The 14,802-nt window shown below is 35.1% G+C and overlaps 1 protein-coding gene across 1 annotated transcript in view; it reads right to left on the bottom strand.

Moving 5' to 3' along the window:
- Positions 1-14,802, bottom strand: part of BTBD8 (BTB domain containing 8) — a 42,981-nt gene that overhangs the window by 14,812 nt on the left and 13,367 nt on the right. The window contains exons 5-13 of the mRNA XM_063343138.1: positions 14,027-14,116; positions 11,740-11,820; positions 10,473-10,569; positions 9,752-9,840; positions 9,415-9,517; positions 5,559-5,741; positions 4,601-4,738; positions 3,376-3,505; positions 745-806 (exon numbers count right to left, since the gene is read on the bottom strand). Of these exons, the coding sequence (XP_063199208.1) occupies positions 745-806; positions 3,376-3,505; positions 4,601-4,738; positions 5,559-5,741; positions 9,415-9,517; positions 9,752-9,840; positions 10,473-10,569; positions 11,740-11,820; positions 14,027-14,116 (973 nt within the window). The remainder of the gene's footprint in view (positions 1-744; positions 807-3,375; positions 3,506-4,600; positions 4,739-5,558; positions 5,742-9,414; positions 9,518-9,751; positions 9,841-10,472; positions 10,570-11,739; positions 11,821-14,026; positions 14,117-14,802) is intronic.

Genomic DNA, 14,802 nt, shown 5'->3' with positions numbered 1-14,802 from the left:
ATCTAACGTGAAATACCGCTCTACATAGAGGATATAGAAATAGTTAAGTAGAGTTTCACTTTTACTTTGGACAAATTACTCGGTAATATTTATTTATATTACTAGTGTCTGCTGAAGTAAGAAAACTTTTTTGAATTATACATGCACATTTTCCAAAGTGACAATATTCCACTTCTCTCTCAGGTAAAGATATATACTGACACATGGAGAATTAAGTGATACCAGTGTCATTGCAATGTATCCAAGACCGTCAAATCATGTGAAACCCATACTGTTTTTCTGCCAAACAGTAATGTAGTTTTGAGTTTAAGTCTCAATAGAAGAGTTGCTGAGGTCACTAAAAAAATATTTTTTCAGGACAGGGGGTGTCACAGACTCAGTGCTGTGATGGCTTGTGATAATAGCAGATTCATTAGCTCAGTAGCAAACCATTTGCTCTGGGAAACAGATCAGTTTCATTACGTAGCAACAGGGGAATGTGAGATTCTGAACACAAATTCCCGTCTTTTATTTGAGCTTATCTGTTTGAAAATGTAGCAGAGCATAGGCTGAGTCCTAAGATGTTTCTGGCAATAGACATGACTGATTCTGCAGAAATAACAGTTCACCAAAACCCCCCAAATTTACCAAAAGCAAGTTGCATTAAATAGTATGACAAATTAATACCGAATTTAAAACACATGATGAAAATAGTTTTGTTTGCAAGCTTCTGAGTATTTTTAATGTTTGGATATAATTATTTACCTGAGAACTAGTGAATACAGGTTTTTTGCCAAGTCTTCGGTCATCACCCTTGTCAAATGCAGCTGCAAAAGGAACAAGCAGTTTCTTTACTATTTAGCAGGAAATAAGTGAAACAGAAAACAATCCAGACCTCTCAACTAACATCATCTGAAATCAGAAAGCGCTTCTTTGGGTCCTATAATTATTCTAGGAAGGCTAATTTTGGTGACATGGCAAATGTTAAGTGGAAATACATGGTTTTATATTCAGAACAAAAAATGTTGTATCTATAATGAGGTCAGATGGCCATAATAAGCAAGTTGTTTAACTCTTCTGTTTCCCCATTTCCATATTAAGCCACACTTTTGTTTATGCAAGCTTAGCTCACTTAAAGCTTGCAGCGCACTGAGACCTTTGAAAGTGTACACAATTTACAAAAAAAGACAGACCTTCAAATTTAAGAGTACTATTGACTTTTAAGTGATGTACTGTAATTTATAGAATATTTATTTATACTTTTAAAAGAAAAAATTAATTACATTAAATTATATTATTTTTCAAAAGCAGTAAAGTCAAAATATCTAAATGTACACAGTAAGATCATAGTGCCTCTTTAGACAGCATGCAGTGTAATGTCATGAGAGTTATCCCTCTGATTGTCATGTGGAATTTTCAGGCAGTGAATGCCTTTTTTTTTTTTTTTACTTGTCTACTCTGAGGGAAGCATTTTTCAATAAAGCCTTTAAATCAATTGCGCTTGTAGAATAGGAAAAGGATATTTATAGACACTGTACAGACCCCAAATCAATAAGGTTTCATTTTTGTTTGCATTAATGTTTCAGCTGAAAACAGGTTTTGCAATAAATGTATTAAAAAAATGTAAGCATTCAGTGCCTTATGTTCTGACATACTATTTATACAGAAAAAAATATATGTATCTGTATAACACATACAAAAATTCTGATGAATTCTTATTGAAGAAACTGAAAATAATTTTTATATAGGTCTGTAAAAAAATCACACAAAAGGTATGCTGAAAAATGGCACCCCAGGGATCAAATCCTTTTCCTAGCAATGACTCTGCACATTAATACATACCAATATATTAAGACAAAATCCATATAAACTTGTGCCTAAGAAAACACAAGACATGTTGTGAATGAAAAAAACCCCAACACATGATGATGAAACATCTGTCTTCTTTTGGCATTTTTCCTCCTCTATTATAGCCTTCTAATTCTATATAGGTTAAATCTCTAGAAGATAAACCACCACCAGATATCATTAAGTTAAAAGTTGAAGATTAATATTTGTCTACCAGTATTGTGTCATCACTTTGCCTGTAATTAAAACCAGATAATTTATGCAAACATTTCAGCCTATCCATTTACATATGAAGTGTATGCTAGCTCTGAGATACAATTTAATCTAAAAGAAAACAAAACAATTTCTGGCAAGATGGAGTTCAGACAACTAAGGCACACCTCGGTCTCAAATATTTTTGTGTATTGAAAGCGCTAGTGAAAAGCAGCCTGAAGATTATTTACAGGAAGGACATGATCATCCTAAAAATAAAACACCCCAAAACAAAACAAAAAAATCACCCTTGTTTCTAAAGCCAGCTCCTCAGCTTCTGAAGTATTTTGTAATCCAGAAAGAAATCATAGACCTGTTTGATACAGTAACAGTGAAATGTTATTTGACTACATCTCTAAATCATGCTTAGAAAGACTGTCACTGCATCTTTCTCTCAGCATGTAATTGTAGAATAAAATTTTATCTGTCTACAGGCAGAAACAATTTTATAACTACCATATCCTAGCTGTTAATGTCTTTAACATAAAGGACACCAAAATGTTTATTTCTTCTTTGAATCATAAGTGGTTTGATTTTAGAGGAGTCTTCGACACATTCTTTTCTTTTATAACGCTGTACTGTCAAAGCTAATATTCAACCATAACCCGAACTCCATCATCATCAGTCCCGCAGCCTCAGAATACTTGTGTACTTCAAAACAAAGAAACGTTCAGAACAAAACCTCCTTTTTGTTGGAAGTGCTGCTTGTTAAAATTTTGAGAGAACACTATGCAGCTCCTTAGGGGCTCTCTGCAGTAGCATACACAATATCACAATACCAATCAACTGTGAAGCCAAGCTAGCTGCATTTACTCACAGTGCACGAGATAAGCATTATGCAAGAGACAAGCAATATTTATACATTATGTAGAAAACGATAAAGGGTGGGAACTGAATTCATGGAACGGATAAGCTGCTTTGTGCAAATTTAATTCATCCGACAGTGCTTATCTCCTTAAAAATGAGACAGATAAGGTTTTTAATCCTGCTGCAGTATTTTCAATAATTTAGACCAGCTGTAAATAAGAATAGAATCCATCTATGTGGTCTCAGTTCCTGTTATATATGCTCCTAACAAGAAAAGCAGAGGAGACTTTTCACAGAAAATTTTTTACCAATTTACAGGTCTGAAACTAGCAAGGCATGCTATCATGCTTCTATTCTAAAATACCACTTCAAAAACATACAGCATCACAAATTTTGCTTTGATTTGTATGTGGCTCCACAATACCGCCTACATTTTATCTACTGAACAGACTGCTAAAAAATTCTAACGCCATTTGATGCCAGACATACCTGCTTGTATTTTCTGTTGATGGTCTGGCCTCATCAGCTTCCAGCCTTCTGTGTGACGAACAGCATAAAAAGACTGAACCAGGAAGACCCAGAGCTTATCACGCAGAGCCTGGATCTTGCACGTAAAACCCTGTGTTCAAGTAACAAATCAGCAGCTGGCGAGGGGCATATTGTCATAGCAACCAGTCATTATTCCTTTCAGAATCTACTTACTCCCTAAGCTAGATCAATGATGTCATCACTTATATTTTATAATGGCCTGGTAGATGGAGATGCTGTTTTTGAAGAATTATTGCCCACCACAATAATTTTTACAATACTTTAAAACCAAGTCACTGCAAGGCATGCTACAGCACCAGAAAACACCACGTTGCTCTTTTTTTCCTTCCTTCCTTTTCTTTTTTTTTTTTTTTGTTAAAATGAACCCCGTAATAGCTCTTTACTGTCAGCTGTGTCACAACAAGGTCAAATACTCTAGGGAAAAATAATGTATCTGATTAAATTTTCATTGCTTTTACCAAGAAGATCTACAATAGCACCAGACTGCAGTAATTCATTTTACATTTATTTTTAATTCTTTCCTTGTAGCATCATTCTGGATTTTAATCAGTATGTCATGTTATTCATGAATTATCCCCAACATTACAGTCAACCACAGCTTAAATATCATTATTTAGATTGTATGAATATACACGTCATATTACACACATGGAGACTGACACCTCCCCCCAGTCCAAAAAAAACACATTACGTTAAGAGGCAGTCCTTGCTTCAGAGGACAGTCTTAAACAAAAGCAAAGGTAGCTGTGACTTTTACAAAGAGGGGGGAAAAGATAAACGTAGAGAAAAACAATATGCTGTCTTCACCTGTTAGTTTATGGTAATGCAGGATTTTGATACTTTTTTTTCTCATCACAAATTTAAAGTGATAGTAAAGAATGACAGAGCAGTGGTGCCAATGGGTCTTTCATTCTCAGTAATACACAATTTTTTTACTGCCATAGATAGGGTTTCCCTTTAAAAAAAGTGTTCATGTCCAGTAAACAAGTACCAACATTTTCTGTACTTCCAACAGGACCCTGGATTTATGCGGATGCTTTGCTGTGTGACCCCAATGGCAGGACCGAGCCACCTGAGCTCAAACCACATCACCTGATTTGAACCATTACGCGAAACAATACTGGAATAGTTTCTCCTACAAACACTGCACATTGAAAAAACCTACCATCTCCTTCACATTCATGGAGTCCAACAACATATCCACAGCTACAAGAAGAAAGCAGCTATTTTCATTATTAAGACTTTTTTCAATCACATTAAAAATTAGTTCCAGCAGGTCAGGTTTGCTGCTCATTGCCTGTGCCTGGGGATACAACAAAAGGCAGACATTTAAAACAAAAGAGTGTACTTCGTATGCAAAAGCATTACTGAGCAGAGAGGAACTGCTGTGTTGCTGTGCAGGAGGTTACGCCACAGCTGAGCATCTTCCTTTGTATCCATTCCATAACCCCACCCCTCCCCACGCCTCCAACGGATCATCCCGAGGCCTCTCGCTAACCCAAATTTTAGGAACAAGCACACTGTCATGAATTTACAGCCACATGCAACTCTAGATTCAGAGACAAACTGCTTTAACATCTCCCCACCTATTTTTTTAATCCTCTATACGTATAAAAAAATTCTTTCATGGGAGAAATGAACCAGCTAGATGACTAGAGGTGTTCTCATCAGGACCTGCAGCACTGCCACATTCTTGCAACTCGCAACAAAAATCAGTAGAAGTTTGATTATTAGTATTAGCAGCATACTCATTCTTTTAAGTACGTGCTGTTGTTCTAGGGGTTTGAATGCTTTTTTGAAGTTTATGTATATACTTATCTCTCTGCAACACAGAAACTGTCCCGCAAAATTCATTGGAACTTTTGCCTCATTGGAACTGAGGCACATAACCTGAACTCAGTATCAACCCTATGCATCAAAGTATTAACATTCTTTAAAACAACACTGTTGTTGTTTTAACAGCAACAAAAATCTTAGCACTGCCTATTTTTTTTTAATTTTCCATAAATTGTACAGTAAAGCAAAAGTTGAAGCTATTTTGATTATTTAGCAGCCTGAACTATCCAAAGTGTGATATAATTCAGCTTATTTGGAAGCATAAAATAACTTGAGGGCACTTTTACCTGCAACAAAGCCGAGAAGCCTTCACTTTGTACTACATGTAGGAAGTTTGCCACAATAAATGTTACGCATTCTTCTTGTAGCCTAGATGCCAAGGCCACAGCTGCCTCCGTCCATTTCACTTGGGGAAGGCTGTTGATCAGCCGGTCACTCTCCATCAAAAGGAAAGCAGCATTCTTATGGTTCTTAAAATAAAAACTAGAAATTAGCCTGTTGCCAGGTAATCACCTAAAGAATTGCTGCTCGTAAAATAGCTTCGGTTTTCAGTTACTGAACACTTACACAAGGATCCAGTCATGTATTAATTTACCCTCTAAATAAATTTGGATTTTTGGATGCTTTGGATTCTAAGCATTATAGCTACTTTCAAAACTAAAGCAGAAAAAGAATAATTGACTGCTTTTGTTTTGCCTGTGGAAGTTAGGAAACAAAGTTTTCAGTAGGTTTTATTGTATTTTTTCAACTGTGTATTACATACTGCCAGTCCTGAACAAAATAAGGCAAATGTTAACTGGAGAAACTGAATAGAGAAAAACCTTTTAGGTCACTGAAAGATGTAATACATTCTTGAATAAAATGGTAAGTGAAAGTTTTGGGTGAGTGGGGGTGACCTAGCATTTGGCGTACATAAACACTCAAGCATTTTCATAGTTATGAATCCTTTTGCTTTATTTAAAGGAGTTCAACTTCAAATATTTGTCTTTCCAGATGGAGTTTTAACTGAACTTACTCTCTTTGTTGTCTAATGTTTCTCTAAGAAACATAACTGCTATGTTTATAGTTACATTTAAAACAAGCAAGCATATTCCCTAATACTTATTCCCCTGATCTGTGCCTTTGGTTCTTTTGTGCATTGCATCCACACAGTACCTGAGGGCAACTTCTACTGGCTAACACATCACTTGAAAAGAACTTGCAGTTTATTGTTATCCATGTTAGAACAGACTGAAAGCTCTACTCAACATGACCTAGCAGGTCACTGATAAATTATGCAGTAAGATCAGTAACACTGGAGGAAGCAACAATTCAGATAGATATTTGACACAAAAAACCCTACTGTAAATTCAGATTATAATCATATTTGTCCCCTGCAAAGAAGAAAGCAGGGACGATTTTCTTCATGCATATTCTAGTTAAACCATAAAATATTACCAGACATTGTTCAACTTTCTTATTATTTTACTCATCTGTGGGCAAAACCAGGTTTTTTTCCATGCATATATGGTAGATTACAGATTAAGTATATGCTTATGGTTTGATCTTGCTCCCACTGGACTCAATTACAAGCTTTTTGAATTGTCCAGAATTCAGCCCTTGCCCACAAGGCAACAAGCATTTACTCCCATTAGACACTTCCAGTGAAATATAAAATTCCTTCATTGATGTCTAATTAAATCAGCGCTTCGTAGGAGTGGCTCTATCTAAATTTTACTTCTCATGTTACATTTTTTTCCTAACCATTCTAAAGTGGAGTCCACTTATCTAAAAAACTGGTAATTTTCTTGCATGTAGTTGAGACACCAGGGATAGGTACCTGAGCAGTGTTTTAAACTGCACTCCATTTTTAATGTTTCTGTGTTCATCATTGTGGCTTCCCAGAGATTTTCCAATGAGCAATGTCCTTTTCTTTGCACCTTTTCTTTCTCTAACGGGCTGCCCCACATTAACTCGGTTTTACATTTCCAAGATTGGTAAATGAAAGGATCAGTAGAGTCATAGTATTTAACTGGGTGTAACTGTTAAAAGTTTTACAGCAGAGAACAGCAGCAGCAGAGAAAAGAGGATCGTAAAACATACAGTAGCCCCTTCAAAATTAACATTAGGCCTTTTCTTCTTCCTCCCTCAAGCAGCCTAAAGCATTTTTGCATACTGTGAAAAACTCTGTGAACTGAGAATGCCACAAGTTTTTGGACTGGATGTCTTAAGAGCTCAGAGTTAAACGATCACTCACCAGAAGCGGTGGGCAGAAGAGGCTTATGTGTTACTTTTTAATTTTGCAATTCTAAAAGCTTTCTAGGCTTCAGTCCATAAACTATCAGTGAATCTTGCAAAGACCCACCAACACAAATTTTAAAACAGTAAAATGGTAACCAAATCACACTTTAGTCCAGTCTGCAAAAGTCTTGCAGCTGGAGCAGTGCCAAGTACCACAGTGCCACAACTGTTCTTCAAATGCTGGTCGCTTAAAGATAGCTCAGGTATTTCAACACAAACTGTAACCGCAGCATCGCGATAGATTATAATAGGCACAGAAGGGAATGAAGGCTTGAAGTGGCTTAGGTTTACCTTTAGGCTGTTCTGATAATGTTGCACAAGGGTGCCTGGAGGGGAAGCTAGAACTGCCTCTACATACACTCTTGTCTATGCTACACACCTGAGCTAGTCTGGAGATGGGTGGTGGTGTAACTATGAACACCTGTACATCAGAATGAACTGATCTATAATCCTGAAAACCTTACTTCTCAAATATTTATACCATATATGACATACAAAGCTATGTATGTATTCTAGGAACGACTGAGTATACTGATCTAATATAATGGCACAACACCTAGTATCTGAACAGCTATAGCTACTATCATTATTCTGTTAGAAATTGAGCGTTCTGGTAGAAGGACTGTTCAGTTTTTATAACCGTGGATACTCTCAAGCTTCTCTTGGTACAGCCACATAGCTCTGAAATATCTTGTTTTTCAGGCTTTCCATTGGAATACGTGGTAGCAGCCACCACTCACACCTGACCTCAGCACTTGGTGCGGTAAGTACTCCGTCAGAGAAGTCCTGAGAAAAAACACTCCTAAGAAGCCTTCATAGCCCTTTCAGTGAGGGGCAGTTCTTGCCCAGAACCACTTAAGAGCCCATCTCTTGAACTAGGGTTATGTTCGGCAGTGTGGGTAGTCATACCTGAGCTATTTAGATTGGATAACAACAGTAACACAGACACGGGGTCAAGGACTTCAGCATGAGATGTACGAGACATCACATAGCTGTCTGGTGTGTGCTAAAACGAAAATCATCCCATGAATGTCACCTGAGCTACCTAGATTAAACTTTGTGTATGCCAATCCACATTACAGTCACATACATGTAAAGTCATGCTTGGCAGCAGGTTTAGCTTTAGTTCCTCTGCCTGCTCTTCATATCTCAGTTATAATTATGCGTATTTATAGGCTACTTACTAGACCAAATTCCTGTTAACAGGTCTAGTTCAAATCAGTTACTTGTAAGTCAGCTCTGATGGTAGTTCTATACAGAAACACAATTCAAAAGTATTTAAGTTTAGGCAAAAAAAATTGGAACAATGTAAATACGTGCCACAAAAAAATGAATGCTGAGCTTTGGGGGAACCAATTCAGTACTGTTATGTATACTATACTGTTACTTTACTTTTGAAAAGTCGCCTTGCCTGTAAAAAATGGCTTGTGATCACTAATAGCCAGTGATCACCTGAAGTCTGAAAAAAAAAAATACACTTTTTCAAAATTAAAATATAGGCAAAAAGGAAAAGGCCACCACAAACGATGTATGCCACCATCTAACAGGAACTGATACAGCAATTTGCTGTTCCTCTATATGAATACATAATGCTGTACTATGATGTCACAGCTGTGTTTCATAAATTTATTTTGTATTTTTATGCTGGATTTGGATGTTATTATCACTAGACTATGTGCCACGAAGCATAACATCATCATCTGCACACTAAAATCTGTTTTTATATTGTTATTTTTGCATAGTCTAAGTGTACTACAATGTAAAATACTATATTCATTATCTCTTACATTACACTGCACAGCTAAATAAAGACAAAATTTACATTGCTCTATTTTTATATAAAGCACACCATATACTACTTACCAAAGACTTAATCAACATAACAAGACAGTTGTTCTGAAGTTCAGTAGGTAAACTGGCAAAGCTTCTCTCTGACAAACATTTTGCAAAATGTTTTCCTACCCATCTGTTGAAAAAAGAGCCTTTCTTAGGTAAGAAGATGAAAAATGTTCTGTCTTCACTTGTTAGCATCAGTGATACTTCTGAAGTATTGTGAAGAAAAAAAAACGTTTACAACTGTGAACATTTTATACGCCAAAATAAACCCAATCTCACGAAGTATTGCATGTATTATAACATAATTTCAACAGAAAGCAGAGAAGTGAAAAATATAAACCATAATTTACTGTGTTTTACTTACTTCATGCAAGCAGCATATAGGTTTTCCGCTCCCACTGAATGAGCAATAGCCATGCATTCTAGAACAGGTTGCTGTTTTCCAGGAACAGGCTAGAGTTGTTAACAAATTATTACAATTATTGTACATTCTGGCTTACACAATCTGTACAGAATTACAAAATCTTCAGTTCAAACAGAAGTACTGTTAGCTACCATTTAAGTTTTTTTGCCTTTATGCAGAATAGGAAAGTCAACTGCATCCACATGTCAATAAGGTAGTATTCAGCCTAGTGAGCCTAATGCATGAAAATGCTTGACTCTAAGCAGTTGTTTGTTTTTAAACTAATTTTAATTGAACAGAAATATTTTCTAAATACATGCCCATGAAGTCTGATATGCAAACATATAGTATTTCCATATTCCTATTAAGACCAGTTACACATACAATGGAATGTATTAAAATACATTCTATACATATACTGAATTGATCATGTGGAATACTGCTTTTCATCACTTGTGGTTTACAAGCTTCAATAAATAGGTGGATGATACCACAGGCCTTATTCCCATCATCAATCCCCATGAATTTTGCAGATATACACATAAGAGTAGGGTCTGATGACTTAAACCAACACCTTGACCACACAGTTGGTATGGTGTGTGGTGTGTATGATGGGTAAGTAATAGAATGAAAATTCTTCTTAGGCTTTATGGTTCACCAAATAGCATGAGAACTGACATACCTTTTGGAAAAAATTGCAGTAATCTCTTTTCAAAATGTAGATGGCCACTTCTTTCAGCCCATCTAGCCCATACATATCTGCAATGCCCAACATGCGACTAAAGAGAAAGCAGTAGCAACCGGAATCAAAATTCCTTTTCATACATGCATTTTGCTTACAAGACAATTTACATGCTAATTTCACCTCTTTGTTCAGTCAGAATTTACTGCAGAAATAGATTAATAACCAAGTGTGAAACTTGCCAAAGAATAATCTTTAAACGGGAACATGTGTTGACCTAATAAAAATCTCCCAACCACCAGGTTCAGCCTGCATAAAAGTAAGCCTCAGTCACTGGCTGAGAAACTGTTTAGAAGACTCTTAGTTTCTCTATTTTAAGGGTAGCAAGTGAAGAAGATATTTGTGCCAGCAGACTTTTAGCATTTTGTAGGGGTTTTTTTCCCCCTCAAGGCTTACATAAAATGTTATTGATGACATCGTATCTGAGAATTACATCCCTTCCAAATACTAAAAAGCATAGTAAGCAAACTATTAATTATTTTACTATAGTTGTATTTTCTATATAAATTCATTAACTAAACATTGACATTGGGGCATATTATAAATGATTACATATTTTTATTTTAGATACGCTTCGAAAAACTATTTCTAATATTAAGAAATTGTAGTGCTTTAATATTTAGTGGTAGAGTTCAACAGCTAAAGTATAAATGGTTTCAGGTAAAAATTCATGCATGTCAGAACTTACTTCAGTAATTCAGGATTCTGTACAAAACTGATTAAAAACTACCCCAGAAGAAGATGCCAACATTTACATTGGTTGCTATATATCATCTTTTATGGATCTAAGACTAACTACTTGGCCTTTGCATCAACTCAAATGATTATTTAAAAATAAATTCCAAAAAATAACTATTATATATTATAACACATTGTACATATTATTCTGAAAATCTGGAAGCTAAAAGGAAGGTACAGGCAAATTGGGAATTATTTCGGTATAAAACACTCTCCTGTTTTTCATTCTCCTTATATAATATTCCAAAAAAATGTCTGGCCCACCTTTTCCTGTAGCTGCCAAATAAACAAGATTTCTTTAACGGATCTATTTTTGGAATTTCCTCAAGTATGTTTAGGTGTAATGATCATTTTATTTGACATCTTTGTCTTATTTATACTACACGAAGAATTTTCATTTTGACACTTAACTGAGAAGATACAGAACAAGCACAAACTACAATTAAAAATAATAAAAGCTGACATATACCCAACATCAACTTTGTCTGGGAAGTCCAGAATACCTCCATATATAAAATGCAAGATGACACTCATTTCCACATGGCTTATGCTGCAAAAGAGGTAAAAAAAAAACAAACAACAACCCACAAGTAAAGACATGGCCAGAATAAACCCCACCACATTTCTTAGGCAAAGGAAGTTGGTCAAAAGGCTGATACATCATCTAGCTGTTCTGTGAATGGAAGGTAAATGGTCTGATAAAAATCAAAGCTATTTTCAAGATTACTGCAATGTAAAAGTATCCAAATGGACTATATTTTGGGTGAATGTTGCTACTCAGTCGTCCTGCTGAAAATTTGTAATACTTTAAATCTTTGAAATTAAGTCATAAGCAGACTAATACTAGTATCTAGATTATTTACACTATTTACACTGACAATACGCAGAAAGGATTTTTTTTTATCATCTCCAAGCTCTTTACTAGCAATAAGTCAACTATTAAGCAACCATAGTTACAAAGTGTATTATAAAAATTATTTTTAATTCTTGATTTTAGGAATATATTTAAGCTTTTCCCACAACAAAAATAACATTTCTTGTTTTACTACAACACTAAGTAGGAATGTTGCATCTCAAAATATTTAGAAGAGGTCTTTATGCCTAGATTCAGATTAAGAAATACGGAATTTCTCACAGAGTTCTGTTTGCATTCTTGTATCATCCCACCACTGTAACAAGGAAAGGCACAAAATGTCTATTTTAAATGGTGGACACGATCTCCTGAACAATACATTATTGTACTTATGTACGTCTCAGTATGCACTCTTCAGAACCCACAAGAGCTGTGTACAATAGTATAAATGGAATATAGTCATGCAGATTGAGTTAAGATCCTTTAAAAGATTAGATGTGTTTAAGCAACAGACATTGATGACTAAAAACAAAGGGAAAAAAAAAAAGGTTGCAAGACAGTAAGAAGCAAAATCAACACAGTTGTCTCTCTATGTATTAGTACACATGATAGCCGTAAAATCAGCAAGAAAGAGTTTCCCCACAGTCTTGACAGCTGTTATCTTAGGCGGAATTTTCATTACTTCAGAATAAGCCATATGTACTTTATTTATAACTGTTTGAAAAGATAGCACAGAAATCTTCACCAAGCAGAAAACTGAAGTAGAAACGGTAAAATAAATGGATTTGATTCATAATAACAGAAATTATGAGACACTTACATGAGAATATACTCATATAAAGATTAAGTACTTCTCAGGAGAAAGCCTCTATTGAAAAATAGGGATGAAAATTTCTTAGCCATATAGAAATCAATTACAGGGAGAGAAGTATAAATACCAGAGTAATAGTTGACTATCAGCCTCTAAAACGTACTATGTGTAGCATGAAAACTAAGGAATCAAACATGTATTGTTTTATAAGGATTAGGGAGTTGTAATCAAATCAACAGATAATGTTCCTGATTCTGCAGCAATATTATTACACTGACAGAAAACTAAAATTATGAAAATATGAGAAAGTATCACTTGGCCAAGCAATTTTATATTAACACAAAGCAATTATATTTTGCAACATTGTAAGGTACACAGTTCTTTCTGAAGAAAGCTGCGTCGGCCAACATCATGCCTGAACTAAAAAAGCTAATGTGTACCAGTATTAGTTTGCTTTGAAAGAAAATTTAATATATTTCAATTGATTTTTCTGATACTGGAAAGAACTAACCTGGCAGTCCCCAGTTTATCTACAGCGTCTTAAGTATTCATCCTACGCTGACAGCTCCATTATTTTCAGCTCTCACACAGAAAGCCATTGTGAACAAGCACATCGGTCAAAATTGTTTTAGCGTGTGATGCTGAAATATCATTATTAAACACTATTTAAGAAATGTAATTGTTTATTTGTCTTTACATTTTCAATATACTCTTATTGTACAAATGGTTATGAAAATAAATTACACTGTTCAGACATTCGTAATGCTTTTCATGACATGTACAACATGAAGCAAGAGAAAAGAATTGTAAAATAGGCCCTGAATACTAAAACATACTCTAAAACAACGGATTAGTACTCTTCTGCTGATGAAAAAGATTTCTTCCCTGAACCATCAACAATATTAACAAATACACTACACAAATTATTTCATACTGAAGTCAAAACAGTACTCAGGAAACGTATCACGTTGAAGAAAAGTGTCAAGACAGATTAATGTTCATTGCTCTATACACAGCACAGTTGTTACATATTTGCAGTGATTTTAAATTGCCTACCTTTGCTCCCACATGACTTGCAAAGACAACACTTACCCTTGAAGAGTGATGTGCTCTTGGGAGCTTTCAGCCCAACTTCCACTCAGCATAGCAGCAAAATAACTAGATCTGGCACATAAAATGGCCCTGAGAGAGAAAAAGTAAACATTATTCCACTAGATACAAATATTTATTATGAGACTCTTTGATAACATTGACTTAAATCTTTGCCCTTTATGCATTAAGGTGTCATCTGTAGACTGCATGCCTTTTCTTCCACTATGTTTGGAATTTCAAAACATGCTAAAGAAAAAAAAACCTGTGTTCTACATTTCTCAGTTAAACCTTGTTCCTAGTGCGACTCTGACATTCACACAGAGGAAGTCAGTATCACAAGCATTTTCCTTTTATATAATATAAAATTGCAAATTTATTTCTTCTGTTTTATTTACCAAATAACAGTAAATAACCTTGTTTATACAGCTCCATTTTAACCAAATAACTATATCCTGAATTTCTTAATTTCTTTTTATACTACAAAATGTGTAATTATTAAAATAGAGAAGGATAAAACTTCTCTTACTTGAAATTGGCCAGCGCATCTAAAAGTCAAACAAACTTGATACTAACATATGATACAACAATATCATGTGTGTTTCCAGCACTATTTGAGAAGAGCTATCAATTACTTCTTTTTAGACTTATTACCCTTGTTTATTTAAAAGGCACAACTGGCCATAAAGGAGCTGATTTGATTTACTACTACTTCCATCAAAGGCAATAAAGAAAGACCAGACCAGTAGTCTGTGTAGCTCAGTATCTCCACCACTAGC

This window comes from Chroicocephalus ridibundus, chromosome 8 (assembly GCF_963924245.1).
Source record: "Chroicocephalus ridibundus chromosome 8, bChrRid1.1, whole genome shotgun sequence".
NCBI lineage: Eukaryota > Metazoa > Chordata > Aves > Charadriiformes > Laridae > Chroicocephalus > Chroicocephalus ridibundus.
The sequence above is the reverse complement of the archived record's forward strand: the minus strand, read 5'-3'. Positions and strand labels throughout refer to the sequence as shown.